General features: G+C 40.6%; 1 protein-coding gene across 2 annotated transcripts in view; it reads left to right on the forward strand.

The window, feature by feature from the left end:
- The first annotated feature begins 1,629 nt into the window (after window positions 1-1,629).
- lpcat1 (lysophosphatidylcholine acyltransferase 1) overlaps window positions 1,630-25,059 on the forward strand; it is a 29,685-nt gene continuing 6,255 nt past the window's right edge. Inside the window, exons 1-8 of one of the 2 annotated variants that reach the window (XM_074613623.1) lie at window positions 1,630-1,967; window positions 12,340-12,479; window positions 13,245-13,459; window positions 14,467-14,579; window positions 14,745-14,805; window positions 22,544-22,602; window positions 24,248-24,282; window positions 24,564-24,618. In XM_074613623.1, the coding sequence (XP_074469724.1) occupies window positions 1,881-1,967; window positions 12,340-12,479; window positions 13,245-13,459; window positions 14,467-14,579; window positions 14,745-14,805; window positions 22,544-22,602; window positions 24,248-24,282; window positions 24,564-24,618 (765 nt within the window). In that variant the 5' untranslated portion in view covers window positions 1,630-1,880. The remainder of the gene's footprint in view (window positions 1,968-12,339; window positions 12,480-13,244; window positions 13,460-14,466; window positions 14,580-14,744; window positions 14,806-22,543; window positions 22,603-24,247; window positions 24,283-24,563; window positions 24,619-25,059) is intronic. The other variant, XM_074613622.1, reaches the window with a different exon arrangement.

Genomic DNA, 25,059 nt, shown 5'->3' on the forward strand with positions numbered 1-25,059 from the left:
AATGTCCACCCCTCTTCAAAGGGTTCGTGTTGTTATAAAAGTATTTATAGTTGTATTTGTAATGAGCTAAACTAGTTCATTTTATTATTAGATTGTACTGGATTGGGCCCTTACTTTCATAAGGGAACCTATGTGACAGGGACGTGTGCGTGGGTGCGTGCATGCTCCACCAGGTTTTCAGATTTGGTCTTTGCTTTCAAAATAAAAGCTTGAACACGATGCTGCTAACAGTATTTCGTAATGTCTGAGTGTAGGCCTACCTGTAGTTTTAATGTATATTTCAGAATACAACACAAATCTTTCAATTCCAAATTTTGGAGAAATGTTATCACAAATTTTAAAGTTTAGGCAAATATGGTATTTGTAAACATGCTCAACGATACTTTAGAGCATTATAGACTTTAAATCAAGAGGTGCTTTCACAAACTTGCATGCATCTTTTCAAATGATTGTTTTTGCCTTTTATTCCACCGTATGTGGAACATATTTGGGCAAATAGGAGCAAATATGATTAAAAGAAGGTATTTTTATACAACGGTCACTATATCCTGACAGTAGTGCATGAGACAGGTAATCTGAAAAAAACATGTGCCTCTGTGTCCTCCAGTGCTCCTAATGGCATCTGCAAGATTTCACAGACTGGAGGAAATTAACTTGAGATCTCCAATCAAACGGTCAAACTAGGCAGCGCTGATCAAATATGAATCAATATTCTGTTACTGTAATGCCTATTTCTCACCCTCAAATGTTTTCAGAATTATCTTGTAGTGTACTGTTTAACTGTAAATTGAGAACATTTTTGACCCAGCAACCATGTTGAGATCATTTGAGGGAGATACCAAGCACCGCCCACCAGCCGGAGCACAGCCAATAGGAACGCTCAATAGGAACGCTCTCTGTGAAATGACCTGTGATTGGCCAAAGTCTCCCGTCACAGGCTACATTTTTTAAAGGTTCCATATTATGCTCATTTTTAGAATTATATTTGTATTTTGTGTTTCTAATAGAACATGTTTACATACTGTAATGTTAAAAAAAAACTTTATTTTCATCATACTTTCGACCTGAATATGCCTGTATTTACCCTCTGTCTTAAACACTCCGTTTTAGCGCATTGCGATGGAATTGCGACGGAATTGCAACAGAATTGCTTTGCTGGGCAACAGCTTGGGTCCATGTGTATTTCCTGTCAGCTGATGACATTCACATATGCTGCAACCAGGAATAAACTGGGACACATTTAGAATGTTTATATTGTAATGTCTAAATATTGTATATTTGTGACATCACGAATGGACAGAAATCCTGACAGCTTGTTTCAAATGCAGAGTTTCTGAATACGGGCTGTGTGTACTTCCCTGTGGATTGAGCATTTCGATATTTTCACAGTATTTATATAGGGCTTAAGCCTGCTTTATAATAAATAAAAGTGAAAATCTCACTTTTTTTAATAATATGGGACCTTTAAAGCCTGAAGAGCTTTAAAAGGAGGGGGGGTGCAGAAGTCTAGTTTTCTCTCAAAGCACTTAAATTACAATATGCTGAAATGTTATTATTTGATGCTAAAACATTGTGCCTTTTGCAGGTTTAATGCCTGCCACAAAAACAAGAGCTTTATTTTGAACACAACCGGAAGTCGTTACATCTGGCTACCTTGCTTAGTGAGCCCAGCCCTCCTCCTCCTCCGCCCAGCAGGCAGCACCAGTCTCTCCTCTAGTCAGAGGAGGGTAGACTAAAAAAAACTGTAGTCGGAGGAGGGCAGACTAAAAAGTGAAGAGGATACTCTCCTAGGGCTAAAAACAACGAGCTCAAACTAACATTACGGGACGTTTTGTACTCCACTTTTCGACATTTGCAGGTGTAAGTTGCGCTCGTCAGCCATGAAGTCCTCCAGCAGTCGTCCCTCCAGAGTGAGTAGAAACCCCTTCGTCCACGACCTGAAACTCACCATGACAGAGAAAATCAAGGTAAGACTATTAAGAAAACGAATGAGTGATGATTATCATCCTTCAGTCATCTGATGCTGCTGTCTAAGTGCCTTGTTTATGTTGTTGTCTTCTGTATTTACTAACTCAACTTTACCCTCCACCACCTTGATTGGGCTGACAGACACTTTTTAGGATATCCTGTTTTTGTGGGCAAGTTTACTATCTAGTGATATCATTTGTAAACTTTGTTTTATAAAAAGAAAACACTGGAAAGAAGTTCTTTAAACTTAGAGGAGAAATGTATCTAGGAAATGTAGTTCTAAAAGGTTTTCCTGGTTGTAGTCAGATATAATGGATTATGTATATATATATGTATATATATATATATATATATGTATATGTATATATATATGTATTTATATATAGATGTATGTATATATATGTATGTATATATAGATATGTATGTTTATGTATATGTATATATATGTATATATGTATATGTGTATATATATATATATATATATATATATGTAAATATTATGTCAAATATTTAATACTCTTATCAACATGGGAGTGGATAAATATGCTTGCATAATGCAAATGTATGTATATATTTATTACTGGAAATCAATTAACAACACAAAACAATGACAAATATTGTCCAGAAACCCTCACAGGTACTGCATTTAGCATAAAAAATATGCTCAAATCATAACATGGCAAACTGCAGCCCAACAGGCAACAACAGCTGTCAGTGTGTCAGTGTGCTGACTTGACTATGACTTGACCAAAACTGCATGTGATTATCATAAAGTGGGCATGTCTGTAAAGGGGAGACTCGTGGGTACCCATAGAAGCCATTTACATTCACATATCTTGAGATCAGAGGTCGAGGAACCCCTTTGAAAATGTCCGTGCCAGTTTTTCCTCGCCAAAATTTAGTGCAAGTATAGTGCGTTATTTCGCCTCCTTTCCGACAAGGTAGTATGACATGGTTGGCACCAATGGATTCCTTAGGTCCTTTCGTTTCATATGATGCCAGTATCTTCACACTAGCTTTAAAACTGATCCCGCTACAACCTAAAAATGGGTTGGGTTGGTAGTATCCACAGAGATAAGAGCAACACATGTGCAGCCTTAGTTTTAGCTCAGATTTAGGACACATAGTTTTCATGCGTATCATTTTTGGTCATCAATCTGCCCCACATCTAGCTTCATTATACGTGTTATCTGAGACTTGTTTTGTCACTTGACTTCTCTCACATTCTCCCTCTGTCAATCTAAACTTACCTGTTTCTAGCTATTTCTTTTGACTCTCATTTAAGGCGTGCACACAGTGTTTACACTGGGGTGTTAGCACAGCCGACAGCTAAGTTTCATGTGTACTCAGATAGTCCTCATTAGAATGGATCAGTTTCCAGGATAGTATAGCAAGAGTGGCTAATGGTTTCGGTTAGGTTAAAGTCAAGGTTAGGATCTGTCCGGTTAGAGTTGCTCCATCCTAAGACTGATACTTAAATACAGTGGTAGCACATTTAGGCTAAAGAAGAGCCCACACCTCGTTGAAGCATGGTATGTGCTCTAGGCCAAACATGAGCGTGGAAGTGTGGAAGCAAATAAGACTGATGAGTATTTGAATTTGAACAACCACTGCGTACTTATTATTGAAATTTAAACACTGCTGAATTCATAGCATTGAAATATTTTACTTTGAAAACAATGTGTCTGACTTAATTTATCCTGAGGTCAACTCCTTTTCTTAAAATTAAAACATTTTGATTTGCAATTTCATAAGCTGAATTTGAATATGCTGTACAGTATGTTTTTCAATGTTCACAAACTCAGATTATAAAATACAAGTTTCAGAATTAAAAAAAAAAATATTCAGGTTCACAGTTTTTTCCTCACCAAAGTTTAGCGTAATTTTGTAGCGTTATTTAGCGATCTTCCCGACAAGCTATAACATGACAGAATAGCGGCCGGGCACACCTGAGTTTAAAGGGGGTACATTTCAATATTAAGTATTCAGTGGCTGTTAAAATTCAAATACTTCTGTCTTTTATTTGCTTCCACATGGAGGTGGTATGTGAGTTACGCTGCTGGTTTTGATACAGATGGACAGCTGTGGCTACATCCTAAATCAACCTTTGAAATCAATGGTTTCTCACTGCTGGAGGAGGGCAGTCTGACTGAAATGCCTCTTCATCAATCAACCAATGGATCAATGGGTTCTCATGCTTAGTGATTTGTGGGGACTGCAACTAAACAAGCAATTTCATCTAGTTTTATGTAAATATCCATTTTTCAATGTGTGTTTGTTTTGAAGGCGGGGTTAACTCTAACGTATTTTCAATTGTTCTCTTGTCATTCTTCCTAAAGAAATCCCCTGAAACAAGTTACACTGAAAAAAAGGTATCAAAGATGTGTTTTTCTGTATTTTTTGCAGTCACACAAGCAGACAAGAGGAGGAAGTTTACTCCCTCTGCACTACCCCATCAGGTTGATCGGTTTCCCCATAGCTCCAGGGCCCAGAGATGCCTGCTTTCATTCAGAGCAAAACACACAAAGCAAGGCTCAGGATATTGGCCTTTATGTGGGCACCGCCTATTTCCAACAATCACGTTCCGCTGAGTAAAGTGGTAAACCCCTCTTGCCTTTTTGATTTTCCATGCTTTCAAACCACGCTTTTAAGCTTGTGAAGACCTTCTAAACACTTCAGTTTATCTAGCTGAATGCTGTAACTACACTTTCCCCCCCAGTGTTGTTCTTGTTGAAAGAAAGTCTTTATTAGTACATGGCAGTTTTTCTATCGGAGCTTGGAAACAGTTGTGTGTCTGCGCCAAATGACAGCAGCAGTCTAGTGAATGTAAGCTGGACCATGCGTGTGTCTCTCTGTGTCTGGTTCACACCTCCCAATGCCTGCTTTTTAATGTGGCAGCGAGGTGTGTTTTTCCACTTCACACACACGTGAGGACCGAGTCGTGTGCACGCACACACACACAGTCTCCATGTAAACAAACACGAGCTCTACCTGAACAAAAACGTTACTTCCTACGCAGATGCCAAAGGCTTTAGATCAATACAACTGCATGACATGGTGTTTTTCTCTGTGGATGTCAGCTTTTGAATCTGTCTGTCATGTTGAGACAACACATGCTGCTTGATGCATCAGCACATCCTGCCCCCAACCCCCCCTGGCACTTGGTCTTCCTGAATATGTTTTCTCTAACTTCCAGCAAACATGATCAGCAGCTCTGTAGACCAACTAGGTCAGCAAGTGAAACAGACAGGCGGACAGCTGAGTCACACATTGCTGAATGGTGAACATCATGCAAACATGGCTGCCAACTCTCCAGCTCTCGCCAGTTTGCAGACAAAAAATACCTGCGACATTCGATAGAGCTGCAATGTCCAGAGACTGTATTGGGGCCCTTCTCAAATCTTAAATAATTCTCGATAAATTACAGATATTTTGGGCTCGTTCAGTATTAAAACCTCATCTACTGGTGCATCTATAAAGTGCTGCAGGAATGAGTCCTAAAACCCAGAAATGAGTTAACATTTTAGAACTTCCGGTTCCCTTGTCTCGAAGTCAATATGTTTTTTGAATGGGTTTTTTAGTTAGATGCTTGAAATAAGGTCTGTGGAGATTTTAATGTTTTGTTCTACGACATAAAATACATCAGAAAATATCCCGACCGTGAATTTTGAAGCTTTTAAATGTCTTAAAAAAGGGCGGTTGCTAACAAGTGGCTAAATGAGACTATACTAAACGTCATCACGCCAACTCGTCCGCCTTTACAGCTTCCGTTACTCGCGTTCATGTGACCGCTGTGTAGTTTGTCTAATAGCCTAACGTTAGCTTTTTACTTCTGGCGATTGCATTGCATGCTTCAGAAATCGTAAAAGTGGTGTTTATTTGTGAAGATTATCTTGCGTGTAAGTATCATAAACGTTTGATTGCCACAAAGTTTCTTTTCTCCAATAATCCAAAAACCAAATGAAACAAATCCCATTGGCTTTTTTTTCTCAAGAGAACCAGTGCAATGCTAACTTCCTGGTTGACCTACATAAATATGTCATCTCTGCAGCACTCTATTGGTTGTTGTAGATAATAGTGTCAGCTAGATTCCTTTACAAACATATTTTTAAAAATCTATAGTATAAAGAGTAGAGTGTAAAGATATTGCAAATTTCACCAGCACACATTTTTTTCTGTTTGACTTATATAATAGGTGTGACACATTCTTCTGCTTTTTGACTGGGTGGACTGCATGCTTGTCTTCTCTACTCGCTGCCTGACACGCAGCCCAAACCTGTACACCGCCCAACAACATGACAAACAGGTTGAGAGCTTCCTGGGCACCCACGTGGAAATCAGAGCACACTTCCCTTGGCTCATTGAAAACAATTAACCCAGAGCAATTAGCATCCACTGCAGGGTGTATAATAGAGCACTTAAAGGTGTGCTGGGCCACATTGCACAGGGGAGTTGTGTGTTGTGCGGCGTGGCTATGGAAAACTATGCAATAGTGCAGTCAGTCAGTGTCAGTGCAGGTCTGGAAATAATAACAATCAAAATTGTTGAACCAATACATAAAATAGTACAGCATATAATAAGATAATATGGTTTTATGTTACATTTTCAGCCTGTAAAAGAAAGAACCTAGTACTGCTGTACTCATCCAAACGTTAAGTGGCATCATCCCCTATCAAGTACTGATCCAATACCAGTGTTTAATTAATAAGCTGTATGCCTCACTGTGTGGAAGTGAATGGGATCCGTCTTTTATGTGTAAGGCAACATCAGGCCTGACGTAAACATTGCTTTCCTAACTTTGTAGAACAAAATGTAACAAATAAATACATAGATCTAAATTTACTGAATTGTTATTTGTTCTTAAATAAATACAATAAATCCAGCAACTTAGTAAAAAAATATTCAAAATTAACAGGAATTACAATTCAAGTGGAAACCTTATTAATTAAACAACAAATTGGTAAAAACTTAAACAGCAATATAAAATATAAACATAGAATTGAATTGAATAGATCGGCCACGTTGTCACTGATCCAGCTACAGTACATGTGTCAGTGTCGGCCCGATATCCGATCCAGTATCGGTGCATCCATAGTCTGTGGTTGGCTGCGCTTTGTTTGTGCGGACTGAAAAACTGTATCTCGACAGCTTTTGCATGGTTGTGTCTAAAAGGGATCCTGGAAATTGCGAAATCTGATCTGAGAGCTGTAAAAACTTGCAAAAGCTCTTGCGAGACTCGCTGCCCAACGACCTATCCTAACCTTAACTATTCAAAGTCAATGCCTAACCTTAACCATCTTGCGAGAGCTTCCCCAATTTGCTGTTTCCCTTCTTGACACAACCCTGTTGCATGGATTGCCATGGGACTTTGTACAGAGGATGAATTGTACCAACTTTGGTGATCCCCTGACTTCCCCCCCGGCACCACCATGAGGTTGATATATATGGTTCAGAGTAGTGAAATATCTTGACAACTATTTGAAGGATTGCCATGAAATCTGGTACAAATATTCAAGTTCCTAAGAGGATAAATCATTGGTGGTGCTCTGACCTTTCTCTTCTAGCACCACCAACATGTCAAAGTCTTCACTTATTCAGTGAAATATCTCAACATCTTGATGGATTAGCACCAAATTGTTTTCCAGTCTTGTTTCCTAGACAATATATTCTACTGTCTTTGGCGATCTTCAGGCTTTCTCTGTAGTGCTATTGAGGTTGACATTTCTGTTATTTATTGAAATACCTCAACAACTGCTGGATGGATTGCCGTGACATTCTTGGTCGCCATGATGACGAACTGTAAAAACTTTGATCCCCTGGCTTTTCATCTAGCACCATCATCAGGTCAACATTTCATATTTTCGCTTCATGACCAAATACCTGCAAAACTGATAACATTAATATCAGCAAGGAGAGAATAAACATGCACATTCTCAAAATTGTTTGTGGTGCTGGGAGTAGATCCCCTCCAATATGTACTTTTTCCAAAAAAAAATGACTTGTTCCCGCACACACTTTTCTTTGCTTTATTCATCAACGTTTCGGTCAACAAGGACCTTCATCAGGACATTAACAAACGTTAATATCAGCCTCAGCTGAATTATGTGTTTCGTGCTAATTAGCAAATATTATGGTAGATGGTGAACCTTATACCTGCTAAACTTGTTTGCAGCCTGACAGAACTGCAGGCTTTACAGTCTTGTTTTCTCAGTATGTTAATGTACCCAGCTACTATCTGTTCTCTTTAGTGTTAAGAGATACTGTAGCGTTTTCTAACCTGCACTTTAGAGATCACTTGTCAGTCAGGGTGTTTTTCTATTGGTGAGTTTTTGTAGGCGGTGCATACAGCATGTTTGTTCGGTTCAGTCAGGTATTTCAAATAAGGTTTAAGGTTTAAGAAATATCTAGATTATGTAACATAATTGAGCCATGTGTACATGCAGGAAGTGTGTGTTTAGAAAGTGGAAGTGCCCAGCTGGAGGATGGGCTGAGTGACTCTATGTCTTAATGGCCCATGACAGCTTAGTGTTGCCATACATACAGAAGGTGTGTGTTTGTGTATATGTATGAGGAGACAATGGGGCCATCGCGGCTTAAGATTCTCCTGAATATTTTAACAGAACGGCCTAACAAATCACTGAACTTCACCCTCAGGTCGAAAGACATTCGCCGCTATTTGGTCTGCACAACCATTAGGAGCCGACAAAGGGACGTTTTCTTTGTGCCTTTGTAGCTTTTCTGATTTTACACTTACAGTTCTTAAGTAAATACTCTTAAGGTGAAATGGTGTTGACGATCTGGTGACTTTTCATCATAATTAATCATTAACTACCCTGTGGAGACCCAAAATGTTCAATATCAAATTAATAGATTATATATTAAGAAATAGATAATGGCACAAATATGTTATTATTATTATTATTGTGAAATGGTCTTTTATCTGCGATTGGCTCTTGCTTTCGTCTAAATGAGTGAACAGCTAACAGCATCTCTACCTCTGGTTTGTTTGTCTGGATGAACAGACAAAGACTTTGTGATGAAAATTTGTATTGTGGAAAAAAATGGTAAAAGTTAGCAGAAAGTAACATTGTTAAATGAAAACAGACTTTGGAAGATGGACATTTAAAAATATAAACTGATGGAATGAAATAAAAACGAAGAAGAAGTAGGATGAAATAAAGTTTAATAATAATGCTCAGCTGAGTCTTAAAAATGTATTGATTTATTTAAAAATGTCATAGTTATATTAATTAACCACAAACATCGGTGGGTTCATTGACTCTGGGTAGAAGTATTCTTGCTTATGACGTATCTTTTCTCACTATATTCTTTGTACACTACAAACCAATAGAGGGGCATTCCAGCTATTTAGCATTATAGTGGCATTAAAGGGGAACGCCACTGATTTTCAAAAACTTATGTCACACACTGCTTGTGTGGCATAAGTTGTTTAAAACACGTTTCATGTTTCAGAGGGAGCTGCGTGAAACCTGATAAGTTGGGTCAAGTGATGTCACTTCACCCAACTGTCAGTGGTTGAGTTGCATTGTGGGTAATTTAGGTGCCAGATTAAGCTCCAAAGCCAAGCTCCAAAAATAATTCAATACAATACAGTTCCCAAAAGTGCAACTCAATAGCGCCTTTTGTTAGACCTGCCCTACCTAGTAAATACCCACATTTTGCAAATCCTACGCCCAAGGTTTGTAACACAGGCTTTCTGTTAAAAAAGTCACAAACCAAATGTATTTATATTCTCTCACATCTAAGAAAGTTATCTTCATAGCCACAGAAAACAATATAAAACAGTTAGGCTGAGTAAGTACTCCTTGTGACAACCATGCGTAAAAACCGGTGGAGTGGCACTTTAATGCACTGTGTCCAATCTTGCACAAAAGAGGAGGCTTTTGAGGGCTAAAATATAAGGAGTAGAGTAACAAATGATTGCACTCAGAGAATAACACTTTGAAGATACATGTTATATTAGAGGGAGGATGTGCGCTACAAGGGAGCCCAGCACTGCAGAAGCGTATTTTTACAGCGAATATCAAATCATCAGAGGAGGATGAGCCGGTGCTGTCATAAAACACTAGAAATTGCTCCCCTCTACCCCGCCCCAGCTCATTCTTATGCCACCTCCTGAGAAAATGTCAGCGGATCCTCCCAGATGGATTCGTTAAGCTCTGATGATGAGTGCACTGTGCGCCAGGCATTGGGGGTGGGAAGGCAAGGAGAGGCGTTAGAGCATCATAAATCTCCCCCATACTGTTTATTTATTAATACCGCCCTGCAGTGTGCACCTGGGCTCCTCCGTCGAGAGAAGCAGACAGGGAAGACGGGACAGGAGGGGAGGGGGGTTAGATATGATTCCCCAGAGTGGTCACAAAAAGCACATCAATGCAAAGTAGGAGGAAAACAGTCGAAGGGAGAGCAGCATGATAAATGAAGGTGCAGCTGAGCAAATAGACACGGGGAGTGAAAGATTGATGGATGGATGGCTGGATGGATGGATAGTTGAGGAGAGGGAAATCCTCCGGGATCGGTGATTACTGTAAGGGCAGGCCGGCAGGTTGATGAGGGAGTGCGATGAAAGTGCGGAAGATCGAACAGAGGTCGGACAAGGGGGAGGAGGAGGCTTAGAATGTCATAGTCTGAATTTACACTGGAGGCCGTGACTTTGTGACCCTGTTGGTACGTATACACACACTCTCCTATTACACAGTAAGAGAAAAGGTATGACAGGTCAGTCAGCTGATTTCTTCCGGGGCACTCTGGCTTCAATGATCTGTATTTCGGTGACGAGACTTAAACTGTATGACCGAAGGTTGAACTTATCATACACTGTTTGCAAAGTCGCCTTATCTTTTTTCCCACCTTACTATTTATACAGCGAAACCTCACTGGTGTTGTGCAAAAGCAAAAGCCCCTGTCTGATAATACCAAACGGTCAGCAGACACTAACATTTCTGAACAAATAATGTATTATTTGCAGCTTGAGATGTATCGTCCTTCTAGAAAAGGGTCCCTGACAAGTTCTTACATTTGACCAACTATTTGATGGTCCTCACAAAAAAACATACACAGAAAGAACCATGACAAATAGCTAATGAAAACAATAATACAATTAACAACACATTAATTCATAATTATTAGGGCTGTCAATCGATTAAAATATTTAATTGCATGATTGGAGAGCCTTTTCCACTCTCCAATATCAACCTTTCCCATTATTTAAAGGTAAAAGATGGGACCTAGTAGTGTTAAGACACACAATATCAGGGTAAACCAATATAGGTATAGCGAATCAGTTAGTTATTTTCTTTAAATGCAAAGAACAATTATGTTTGGACTTAAAGAGCAGTGGTTCCCAAGCTTTTTCACGTCAAGGACCGCTAAATTAGACCCCCGTTTGATAAGATTTTGTCCCAGGGTTTCCCATCGGATAGGATTTTTGCTTTATAGATGTTTTATTAAAGAAAGTGTATGAAACCCATGACCAAAATAGTCATACATTCTGTCATTGTGTTACTTATTGATGGAATTATAGTGAAAATAAATGATAAACTCCCCTTTTTGCTGGGGACCCCCTGGAACTCCCTCAAGGACCCCTGGGGGTCCCCGGACACAAACAGCGCGACAGTGCAAACTACGGCGAAAGAGCTGACTGAGATAGCAGTGTTTACCTGAAGGGTAACTGGAGGGTGCGGGCTACGCTTCAGTGACATCGCCGTCGGTCAGGACGCAGAGCAGCGCCTGTCAGCTAGCCAGTTCGGGCACATTCACATGCACTAAAAACACCTGCAGCCAGCCTGGCTATGAAAACAAAGATCGGAGAAGCTCCTATTACAACACACACACACACAGAGGGAGAGCGACTTCATTCTCTGCTCAGGTAGACATTACTCCTCTATATCTTAGGCAATAGTTGCTTGATGCTATATTAATGCTCTGGATATTGAATTTAGCACATTTAAACTCCTCGTCCAGGGGCTTTAGGGGCAGCTGGAGCTTGGTGTTATTTGCGTAAAGGTTTAATGATGTAGTATTGATAAATAAATATTTATATATCGGATATATAAGCATGTGAACTCCAGGGGTTCCTAACCAGGATCGTGTGATAAGAGCATGACTGTTGTTCCTTCCTGAAGACACATGTGGAATGTGGTTTTCCTCCTCTTGACCCTGTTGGACAGGGTGCAGGCATATTGTTCTGCCGTATAGGAATCTACACTATGTTAAATGACAGTTGGCTGTAAAGCTATAGGAGTGTCGAGCGACGGAGCAGTGAATGACGGGTTGTGAAAGGGCAGTGGAATGACAACAATGTGACCGCTCATATCTCTCCATCTCTATTCTCTCTCTCTCTCTCTTCAGATAGGACTGATGTCAGTCACAGTGTTTCCAGTGCGGTTGCTACTGGTTTCCTTCCTCATGCTACTGGCGTGGCCCTTCGCCTTCACTGCCTCCCTGGGACGTTCTGATTTTGTCATGGAGCCACAGTCGTGGTGGAGGAGGTGTGTGTGTGTGTGGTAAAGTGTTAAAGTGCTACTAAGACATACAGGACTACACAGAAATGTGTGAGAATTCCGGCATCCTGTAAATAGCATTATGATAAACAGATCCAAACAAACAAGCCCTTTGATAACCACAGTCTTGTGTTAGGGCTGAGCGACTTTGAAAAAATATCTTATAGTGATTAGATCTGACTGATATTGCAATTGAAAGATCATTTTATTCTTAATTTCATTGAAAAACCAAAAAAAATGATTATGTGATTTTCACGGGGATCTGTGCCAGACAAAGACATTTTCTTAAGTCTGTAGAATATGATGTGTAAGCCAGGACATCTCTGCAGCATGACAATATTTCTTTTAAAATGGTATTTTGACATTCGCCTTTCACAAATATTGCACCTCCTGCGATCTGAAAATTACAGAAGGCCATATTGCTATTTCGATAAAATGTTTACTTAATTGTACAGCCCAATCTGCTGATTGTTTATTGGTGAAAATTATGTATATGTCTGTTTATTTAATTTCATGAGCATACAGTGTCCATAGGAGCTATATAAACATATTTAAAGTGAGAATGATCAGATTAAAGCAACAGCATTAACATGTCAATTTTGGAGATATTGTATAATAAAACAGAAATAGATATTTTGGCACCGGTAAGCCTAAAACATTGTTTTCATGCTGAAATTGATTTTTTAAATTGTTAACTTTCATTACGATAATGTGACTACACTTTGCATCAACTGTCTATGTGTCCTTTATCAGATTCATAGACCTGAGTCTACGTGTGATCATGCGGGCCATGTGGTTTTGCGGAGGTTTCCATTGGATCAAGGTGATAGGGGAACGGGCGCCGCCCTCTGAAGCTCCCATCCTCACCATGGGACCACACTCCTCCTACTTTGATGCCATCCCAGTCACCATGACCATGTGCTCCATGGTCGCCAAACTAGAGAGCAGGAGCATTCCCGTCTGGGGCAGTGAGTAATACACTTCTTCCATCACCTTTTTGACCCTTAGATTTACCGAAAGAAATTTTCTGTGCTATAATAACATAAAACATATTTTCCAGTTAATGCAAACTGCTGGTACATGGTTTAAAATGCTGTTTGGAAGTTACCAGACTGTAATATGAAAAGAGTGTAAAGCCAGACAAACTTTGAACTACCCAAATTAAAAAAAAATGTATGCTCATGTTGAACTTCTGAATTACTGTATTATGTTGAATAAATACATTAAAACAGAGAATTTGCTTTAGTTTTGCTTTAAGTTGATAAGTCTGGTTTAAAATATTTTGAATTAAATAATGAACAACAGTAGTTTCAAATCTGATGAATCTGAAATATAAAATCCTCTTTATTTAGATTCAACTTTCTGAGACAGACAAAAACTACGCTGTGTCCCGGATGCAGACACATGTTTTAGTAATATTTTACTGCATTTAAGCATGAGGGTGCTGCAGATAACTATAGGACTACCACTAGGTGCCTGCGTAGAGAATGAGTCCTATAACTCGGGTCTGTGCTCAGAATGATGCTCTCTGAGAAATGAATTAAAAAAATATTGAAAATCAAATAATCAATTTAATATACCGGCATATAAATAATACAGTGACAGATTTAAATGTTAAAATGTTGAATGTTAAAAAAAACTTTTTAGAAATACTATTTGCAGCACATGCACTCTAGTTTGAAACATCAACTTTTGGAAGCATTGGAACAAAACATCAGGCTGGAAATTTGTGTAAACCCAATTTGCTCTTAATTAAAAACAAAAAGGAGAGATATTTTTGTGAAAATCTGTAAAAGAATTCTTATTAAAACCATGATCCTTTCGTGTGCATAATTCCTCCCTTTCTTTTTACCTGCTCAACATGCATCTCTGTGGCTCCATTAGCTTGTCTTCTAGTTGGAAAGTTCTGATGATGAACTTAAACATTTGTTCTGACATACATCCTAAATCTTTGTCTTCACCCTCGTCCTCCCAGCTCTGATCAGCTTCATCCGGCCGGTGTTTGTGTTTCGCTCGGATCAGGACTCCAGAAGAAAAACAGTAGAGGAGATCAAGCGGAGAGCCCAGTCTGGAGGGGAGTGGCCTCAGGTAACATACATGAAGCTGCACTTAAAGCCATATGTACACACAGAGAAACAACTGATTTAACTTCAGCTCACATGAATCAAGGGCAATTTAAAATAACGATTAAGAGCCAGATACATCTGTTTTTGTGTGTGTGTGTGTACCTTAATGTGTGTTTATTTGTTCCAGATCATGATATTCCCAGAGGGGACGTGCACCAACAGGTCGGGGCTCATCTTATTCAAGGCTGGTATGTGTTCAGTCCCCTTTCTGGCCTCATGAAACCAGGTGGAAGGTAGCCGTGTGTGTGTGTTTCCTCTTAACTTTAAAAGACCAGTGTGTAGCATTTAGCAGGATCTATTGGCCGAAATGGAATATAATATTAATAACTATGTTTTTATTAGTGTATAATCGACTGAGTCGTTATGTTTTCGTTACCTTAGAATGAGCCGTTTATATCTAAATAGGGAGCGGGTCCTCTTCACGGAGCAGGCCGCCATGTTTTATACAGTAGCCCAGAACGGACAAACCACTGTTAACTTTTCCTGCTTAGGCCGGTGTCGATAACATTACTCGCTCAGGAGTTAACCCTCGCTGTCACTCCACTCAGCCGCTTTGAAACAAGACACGGGAATCCTCTGTTGGTCTTGAGGAGCTGCAGCATTTATTTCTCCACAAACTGCAACTTCCACTGTACATTCACTTGATATTCTCAAAGCTAAACTAACTCTGTCCTCTGCTCCACTCTGCTCACTTGTTTGCTCAACACATTTTATTATATCAGAGCTGCTTGGGTGGACTCTAAGGACTAAGGAACAGCAGGTAGCAGGCAAAAGTTTCCCACGTCGGACAATTATCAACACACAGCACACTTAATCCACACTTGATGCACACTTCTAATTCAGCTTCAAAAGCAGTATTCAGAGCTAAGTGTATCCCTCAATTCAGCGCGGCCTGTTGTCCCAGAAATAATTGCGATAAACGTTTTTATTATTGTAATTTTAAGACCATTTTATGCCACTGATATGTAGCATAAAAATGCAACACCCTTTCAAAGAGCAATGAACTTTTAATTCTTAACAATATTCAGACATTGGAATTGAAATGTGAAAAAAAGACATTTAAATATTCTAAATAAATAAAACATAAATAAAATAAAATGGCACAAACAAAACAATAAACAATAGACTCTGGCTCTATTAACAAAAATGCCTGTGCAATGCCCACGCTGTTGGTGAACTTCTTATGTAAATAAACATGGGAAAGGTTTAACGGAATATCTTTATTAATCAAGCGTGTCCTAGTGAACTTTAGTAAACTTTCACATGCTTGCGGTTTTAACAGGCACTTGGCCACTGTGGCATATACTAGTAATACATCACACAAGTATGTGGCGGTACTGAGTGTGGCAGCTGCCCATTCTCTGGTGCTTGCTGTTGTTTACCTTTTCCCTGGTGCTTTTTTGGTGGAATTGCTGAGTGATTGGAGAGTCATTCAGTTCACCTGTTGCGCAGGGTGTGGGGAAATGATAATTGAGAGCAGCTTGGTGCATTCCCCTCTTGGCCAATCAGGGTGTAACGACGCCCTTGCTGTAGGGCTTAAAAGAGGAGGGAAACTGCACACTCAGGGTCTTTCCCATTAGTGCTTTTATACGGCTTGACTCCTCGACTCCTCGGCTCCTCGACTCCTCGGCTCCTCGACTCGCGTCTTAGTCCCGCCCCCGGGAGATGCGAGCGGAGGAGGCGAGGAAAAGACTCGAGGAGAGAGGAAACGAGTAAATATGTTTTTAGAAACATGAGATGTCGTTTCCTCTGAAGCGTCACGTGAAGCGACGTCCGTTTCTGATGACAGCAGCAGCTGATAACAGCTGGATCAGCTGTCAGTTGGCTTCAACAGCTGTTTATGTCTGAACTGATCTAATAGTAATAAAGAAACAGAGTTATCAGAGCAGCAGTGTTTCCTCTCTGTAGCCTGTTACCTGTTTAACAAACACCTGCACATGAATAACAGCTGCAGTCTGTATTTCTACTGTGGACTGAGTCCTGCTTAGAGGACCAGGAACCATCTCTACTGTGGACTGAGTCCTGCTTAGAGGACCAGGAACCATCTCTACTGGCACAATATCTTTATATTATTTATTCATTATTAGCGTCTGTATTAATTTATATTCTGACAGTATTAGTTATGTTATGTATTAGTCTGAATGTTTGAGGGGAAAGTGAAATGATATAACTCATATCAAACCCGACGCTCAGGAATTATCAGTTTCACATGTGACTGAATGGAAATGAGGATAAATGATGTAAAAGGTGTAAAAGACAGACTCTCCTTCTCTCTCTGACTTTAACTGTATCCATAATAAAAGTGAATGAGTGAAATAACAGATCATCAAAAGAAAACTCTTTCTAATAAATGAAGAAAGTTATTTTAAGTCTCTTCATTGTCAGCTTTTATAAACCCCTCTCAGTGTCAGACTCCTTCAGTGACGGTGTGTGAAGCAGATATACTGCAGGTCCTTCTGCTGCTGGAACACTTCACCATCAACATGATCCGTTTGTTGTTCACACCTACAGTTAACAAAGATTATAACTAGACGGTGAATCAGAAGACAACTAAAATATAAAACTGTTAATCTGTGATCCGTCTTCACTCTGGTATGAAACTCTAGTGATGTTGATGTATCTGATCAGTCTGATCGGGCGCAGCGTCCAATCAATAACTGATATCCAATAAGGGGGCGTGTCGGTCGGTGATAAACTTCCGTGCAGGAAACACTGGAGGATGCACTGGTGTATCCTCGCTCATAGCTCCTCCAGCAAGCCTCCTCGCTCCTCGCTCCTCGATGCGCATTTTATGAATTGGGACGTCCTTCAAGATGGAGGACTGAGATCGATTTCCGGGTCACAGCCGGAGGATCGAGGAGCGAGGAGTCGAGGAGGCGAAAAATGCTGAAATGAGATGCAGCTTCAGTGTCATTTTGATCTATTGATCGTTATCAGCCAAGCCAGAAACTCTGGTCTGTTTTAGGCCCTTTTGATATTCTGTGCTCTTTGTGTTTTGCTTATTGAGAGTGTTGACCATCCTAGTTGGGGAAACAAAATAAATACCCTTCAATTAGGTTACCTGCACTAGGATGTTTAGGTGCTATTTGTGCAAGGATCTGGCTTGCCTCACGATAGCCTAGCGCCTGCAGGCTGTATTTTGTTATTCTATTTTTTTTGTTGATTTTCACTGAAACACCTTTACACCTATTTTTTTTTAGTCTATTTCATTCGGGGAAACTTTAAAGGAGGGTAAAAGGAAAAATAAAACCAATATTTCAGTTTCCTTAATTGTTTGTTATTCTAGAGGCATTTGTTCATTATTATTATTATTATTATTATTATTAAGGAGGCATTTTATTTTATATTATTATGTGGATGGGAACTGGTTTCAGTCTTCTGCCTGATTCCCCCAGACTTTAGTTGATCAGGCAGAAGACTGAAAACGAGTTCCCATCCACATAATAATATAAAATAAAATGCCTCCTTAATAATAATAATAATGAACAAATGCCTCTACAATAAGAAACAATTAAGGAAACTGAAATATTGTTTTTATTTTTCCTTTTACTCTCCTTTAAAGTTTCCCCGAATAAAATGGGTATAAAGGGTTTCAGTGAAAATCAACAAATGAATAGAATAATAAAATACAGCCTGCAGGCGCTAGGCTATCATGAGGCGAGCCAGATCCTTGCACAATAAGCACCTAAACATCCAAATGCAGGTAACATAATTGAAGGGTATTTATTTTGTTTCCCCAACTAGGATAGTCAACACTCTCAATAAGCAAAACACAAAGAGCACAGAATATCAAAAGGGCCTAAAACAGACCAGAGTTTCTGGCTTGGCTGATAACATCTGTTGCAATTAGTGAAGGAGAGATCAGAATGACACTGGGTGTGCAGTCGTCACACTGGGTGTGCAGTCGTCACACCCTGATTGGCCAAGAGGGGAATGCACCAAGCTGCTCTCAACTATCATTTAAGAGCCAGTCCCCACACCCTGTGCAACAGGTTAACTGAATAACCCTCTAATCACTCAGCAACTCAACCAAAAAAACACCAGGGAAAAGGTAAACAACAGCAAGCACCAGAGAATGGGCGACTGCCACAAGCAGACACTTGATTACTTGCGAATACTGCACCCTGGAGCTTTATTCTTATTCAACCTACACATAACTCCAGAGGTGTTTTTATGTATTTACTTACAGGTGATGAGCAGAACAATATTAATACATAGCCATTATTCAATGGGTTAGGAAGGAAACCAACTTCTTTTTTGTCCAGTGGCTCAAGTTGTTAATAATAGGGCTGTCCCGAATAATATTTTTTGGTCTCCGAAGCTTCGGTGAGAAATATTCAACGGTATTCAAAGCTTCGCGGCATGTTCTTCTGTCTGTCTGTCTGTCTCCATCTCCCCCGTTTCAGTGCCCGGGACAGTGACGCTGCCGCACTACTGCGCACACACACACCTCGACATACAACAAATAGCGATATCCGCCTGGGAATAACTCATAATAATTAATGATGAATATGAATAATGTATAATGATGTGGGATTATTCATTATTTCATGAGCTATATGAGTGGTTCCCAAGCCTTTTCTACAGGGGCCCCCTTTTGTAGATAAAAAATATTTTCAGGCCCCTCCCCCCAGGCCAGTGCAGAACCAGGCATCATTAATATTTAGCCTCGCTGCGTCTTCCCTTTTATAACTCTGGGGCCCCCTTGGGGGTCCCGCCTCTATATTGAGATGTATACATTATTAGTACATACTTATGTTAACAAAAACAAAAAGAAAATAACCCAAAGCATTCGAAAACTGATTTGGAGGTCGATTACCATGGCAACGGTCGAAGCATCGAAGTATTCGGGTCAGTCCTAGTAAGGATATACTAAAAATTATTACATAATTATACATAATAAATTATTATGAGCTACCTGAAGTCAAAATGAGGGTTGTTGTTCTCCAGAGTAGCTGATACAATCATATTCCAAACCACAGCTCAGAAGAGTATTTGAATGTGGTTCTTGGTAACATCCAGCCGAGGGTGCGCCTGTCTGTTAATAGAGAGCCTTTGTGGGATCCCTTTGTTCAGTATTAATTTAATTCCGTGTGCCTGGAGTTGACTGCATAGCTGCCAACTCCAGGTGTAGCTGTCTGGACAAGTTCATTTTCTGTTGGCCAAGCAGGTTTGGGTTTCAGTGTCTTGCTTAGGGACACCTCAGCAGGACACAGAACTGTTGCACCCATGTTTTGGGGGCTTGTTTTTCTGCTCACATCCCGTTTGTGTTATGCTGTCAGCCATTGTTCCCTGCCTGCTCTGTCTAATCCCCTTTCTTCCAGTCTGTAATTCTGTCATTCCCAGTAAGCCCTGTTGGTCACACTCTGTCCTGCATTGGTTGTGTGTGTGTGTGTGTGTGTCTGTGTGTTTGTCCAGCGTGATCTGTCTGTTGTGTGTTAGCAGTCCTCTCTGGATGTGTCTCCTCTAGTTATGTCTCTTCACTGGCTCCCAGCGCAACAGAGCGACAGTGTTTGCGTGTTTGTGTGTGTGTGACTGTGTGTTTTTATTGTGCATGGTGCCACCTGTGCAGATACCTCCAGTACTTTTGTCGTTTTCAAAAGGCCTTTTTCATAGAGCTGTCACTTTCATGTTCTTCCTCCACTCCCTGTGTGTCCCCTTACTATAGTCACATTATTCAGTGGGTGTAGACAGTGATCACTCTTTCACAGTCTCATGTGCAGCTACACCAATATGTGGGGCCAATATTGTTCTGTTAAAAAATAGATATCAGCCAGTCATCCGTTTTTTTTCAGTTTGATGATGGAGGTTTCTCGTTGACTATAGCTGCTCTATTTTACATGTTTTTCTATCACTCCACCACCTTCACAGGTGTTGTGTTAAAGCGGTAGTGAAACCAGCTTCTCCCTGCCTTAAGGACCTATTAATTATATGCATATTTACACATATTTAAGCTAGGTGTTAAATGATTATTTTGCAGCAGCTTTCTGGCTGTCCAATCATAATTCATTTTACTTTACTTGTAATTTCATTTTTTAATTAACTTTTACAAAATGTGTCATGTAGTTTTAATAACATTACATCTTGTTGCACTGCCCCCAAGTGGCCAGAAAAAAAACAACAATTAAGCCTTTAATGTGTAAGCCTTAGATCCTCTTTACACCTGGCATTAAAATGCGTCTCGTATCCAGATTGTATCTAGATATGATTTAACCTGATTACCTTTAAACCTGGTATTAATATGTGTCTCCTGTGTCCACATTGACCCCCTTAACACCTGGCATTGAAGTGCATTTTAGGTGATCAGATTGCAATCGGATGGTGCTCGACAACATGAAAGTACAGGTGTAAATCCACATTGAGGACAGATTGTGATCCGATCGGACAAACCACCTCCAGGGACGCATCGTGACCACATTGAACAAGAGTGTAAATGCAATCACATCCACATATAACAACTACGTGGGCGGAAATACGGCTGTACCGGTCAACCCTGGTAGTATTCTGCAGCGAATATTCGAAGCTTCGGCCTGGTGTGTGTATGTGTAGGGGGCAGGACTCAACCTGCAGCACGCTCCCAGCTCTCATCCAGTCACTGGACCGCCATGACCAGAGAGATCATCGCCACCGCTCTGTGTGTACACAGTGTCTCCTCTCCTCATCCCTCTGTGTGTGCGAGTGTAGACGTACCTCAAAGTCATGTTTACGGGCCCTTTCCTCCTAAATGACGGCGTTTTGAGGTGTATTACGCACCTTCTCTCCAGCAGTACCCCGACTGTAAGCCCGTGCACTGTGAAGCCTTCCTCTCCGGCCTTTCAGACAGAGCAATCAGTCTCAATCGGAACTCAATGTGGACACTGTAATCAGTTTAAATCATATCTAGATACAATCTGGATATGAGACACATTTTAATGCCAGGTGTAAAGGAGGTGAGTGAGAACCAATTGGAAACTGATTGCTCTGTCTGAAAGGGCTGAGAGGAAGCCCCTGGAGGCTACATTGCTCACGGGTTTGCAGCCGGGCACTGCCGGACAGGTGGTGTGTAATGCGTGAGAACAACAGGCTCAAAACGCCGCCGTTTAGGGGGAGAGGGCCCGCAAACATGACTTTGAGGTACGACTACACTCGCGCACACAGGGACAGGATGAGGAGAGGAGACGCTGAGCGCACACAGAGTGGTGGTAGTGATCTCTCTGAGCTCACTGCACACCCGACAGAAGCTCTGAATATTCGCTGTTGATTACTACCGAAGCTGTGGTACTCGGGACAGCCGTAGCATTACGTATTTCCGCCCACGTAGTTGTTGTATGTGGACTGCAAACGCAATTGCATTTACACTTGTGTTCAATTTGGTCACAATGCGTCCCTGACCACCTCCAGTTGTTGTTTGACCGATCGGATCAAAATCCATCCTCAATGCATTTCTGGTACATTTACACCTGTACTCTCATGTGGTCAAGCACTATCCGATTGCAATCCGACCACCCTGAACACATTTTAATGCGAGGTGTAAACGGGGTCTTACTCTCATTAGTAATATCCGTATCCCATTTTCTATCTATTCAAAGCTCACACAGTTGCTTGAATAGGACTCCGTCCAATAATAAATACTGTATGCAGCTTCCATCAGCTCGTCTGTCATCAGCAAGACATTAAAGAATCTCAATAGAGAGCTTGTCTGCCCGGGCTGGAGGTTATCCTGAGGTAGAGAGCTTAGTTGTCACTCATCTAAACCAGTACACGACTCAGCCCAGTACGTTTTTCTGTCTCTTTGTTGCGTTCGTCAGTTAAAATCTGTTGCCAAAAAAATGTAGTATTTGGATCATTTCATTTTTTGCTAATAATGGATGTAGTATTTGAATAAAACATTTCCTTTTTCTCTTCTGTTGTCGTCTCACCACCTCCCACCTATCTTGTCTTTCTCAGGTGCTTTCATTCCAGGACTCCCAGTGCAGCCTGTGGTGCTGCGCTACCCAAACAAACTGGTAAACACACTTTCTTTTCATCTTTTTGACACCTGCTTCATACCTGTAACCGTGGATATAGTTCAAGTTTAGAGCCTGACTCCAGCTGTACATACACCATGTACACAAACCTACACATACTGACACACCTGGCTGTGATGTAATGGTTTCATTCCCCCCAAGTTAGTGTGTGTACTCTTCTTGTGTTGAATGACTTCTAGTAGGATGATATTTCATCCCCTTCTTTCTCTCTTAGTATCTCTCTCTCTCTCACTCACACACACACACACACACACACACACACTACACACACAGGTGTCATGTCTCTCTCTCAGCACCTCTCCTCATTTTCTCATGAATTATGCAGTTCTTATTACCTAGTTTTTCTTGTCTGTTTCCCCAAAAAGCTTTTGTCACTGTTTCCCTTTGTGCTGAGTTTAGTCACTGTGCTGACTTCAGTGACAACGTGGCAGTACAAGGCAGTTAAGTGAGGCACAGAAAACCTGAATAACGGTCCTTATTTCAAACCCAGCAGAAGAAGTGTTTCCATTCCATCTGTTTCCATCTGTTCATTTAGCTGTGGAGAAAACGTTGCAACTGGAAAATGGAAACACCGGTTAATAATCCAGCCACGAACGTATCACACAGAATACTGATTGTTAGCGAGCCAAATCAAAAGCATTGCATAATGTTTTTGGACTCACGATGGACAGTTTTTTTAAAAGTAGCAAAATCTGTCTTTTTTTTTTTTTTACTGCACACATTCTTCTTCCTTGTCAAATCCTGGTGCCTGCATTACCCATAATGCAACTCAACTGCTGACGGTTAGGTTGACGATTCAAGTATGTTATACTAAGAGCGACTAATGTACCATCAATCAACTGGCCTCAAGTAGTGATGAGGAGAAGGTTGCAAAGAGGTCAGTTAAAGCAGCAGTAAGTAAAAATGGAGCAAATATGAGTAAAAAAAAGTTATTTTTATAAAACGGTCACTATATCCTGACAGTAGTGCATGAGACAGGTAATCTGAAAAAAAAATCATGTGCCTCTGTGTCCTCCGGTGTCCTCCGGTGCTCCTAATGGCATCTGAGCAGCTGTCAATCACTCGAAAACCCCGATCAAACGGTCAAACTAGGCAGCGCTGATCAAATATGAATCAATATTCTGTTACTGTAATGCCTATTTCTCGCCTCGAATGTTTTCAGAAACATCTTGTTGAGGAAATACCAAGCACCGCCCACCAGCCAGAGCAAACTTTCTCATTTTACAGCTAAACAGTACTCTTCAAGATGTTTCTGAAAACATTTTACAACAAGTTTTTCTTCAAGAACTCAAGGTAACGCATGGTGAGTAATTGATATACAAGTGGTCATTTTGTGGGTGAAGTATTCCTTTAAGTAATGTAGAACTGCAGCACTCAAACAGTCAAAGTGTAATTTGAAATACTGGCTAAAAAGTGTTGCAGCATTATCAGAACAAATCAGTATGTCAGTATTAAGGCCTTAATCAGCAGTATTATTATAAAGTGTGTTGGGTCTTCAGCCTTCCTCAGAACCCACAGACACACAACTGAGGAAAATAACAATCAGCAGTTCCAGGAAGTTAGAGAAGTTGTAGGAAATTGACCTTGTCTTGAGCCATTTCCTCTTTCTCCGCCCTCTCCACAGGATACTATTACATGGACGTGGAAAGGTCCCGGAGCGTAAGTGTTTGTCTTTGTCTCACACACCTACGCTCTTACATACAGCACTAACACACACACACACACACACACACACACACACACACACACACACACAGCTTCTACTGCCCTCAGCTAAGTATGTAGTTAAAACACCAGTGACCTCTTTTCCATTAAGAATGAACACGGTAAGACGCTGTAGGGAAAACCTCCATTATCTCCCGTCTTGTCTCCATCCATTATATTATTTTCTCTTCCTGATCTCGTCATGTATAGACAAAGCCAACTCTTCTGTGTTCCAGGTTCAAAATCCTGTGGCTCACTCTGTGCCACCCTCACAATCCCATGGAGATAGAGGTGAGTGGTTTAGTAAACCAGAAGTCAGTAAAACTTTATTTACTTTTTCATCACAGTATCTTCAATCTTCTTTCCAAACTGAGAGAAATATTCACTTAAAATATGTAATGAATGTGATTTTCTGTTATTCCATATTTATTATATCATATAGCGGATCAGTACACAGTTTAGTGACAAAACAACTGCATTAAAGGTGCAGTGTGTAACATTTGGTGACATCTAGTGGTGTGGTTGCAGATTGCAACCAACTGAGTACCCCTCCGCTCACTCCTCCCTTTCTTAGACTGCGGTAACGTGAGCCGCCGAGTGCAAAACCGTGGTAACGCTGTTTGCCTCGGTCAGTGGCCGTCCTTACTATGATAACAGAACTTTAGGAGCAACGGAAGTCAGACGGCGGCCCAAGCCCCCAAGAAGTGTGCCAGGCGTTGAAGCATTTTTTTT

This window comes from Sebastes fasciatus, chromosome 17, assembly GCF_043250625.1.
Source record: "Sebastes fasciatus isolate fSebFas1 chromosome 17, fSebFas1.pri, whole genome shotgun sequence".
NCBI classification, from domain to species: domain Eukaryota; kingdom Metazoa; phylum Chordata; class Actinopteri; order Perciformes; family Sebastidae; genus Sebastes; species Sebastes fasciatus.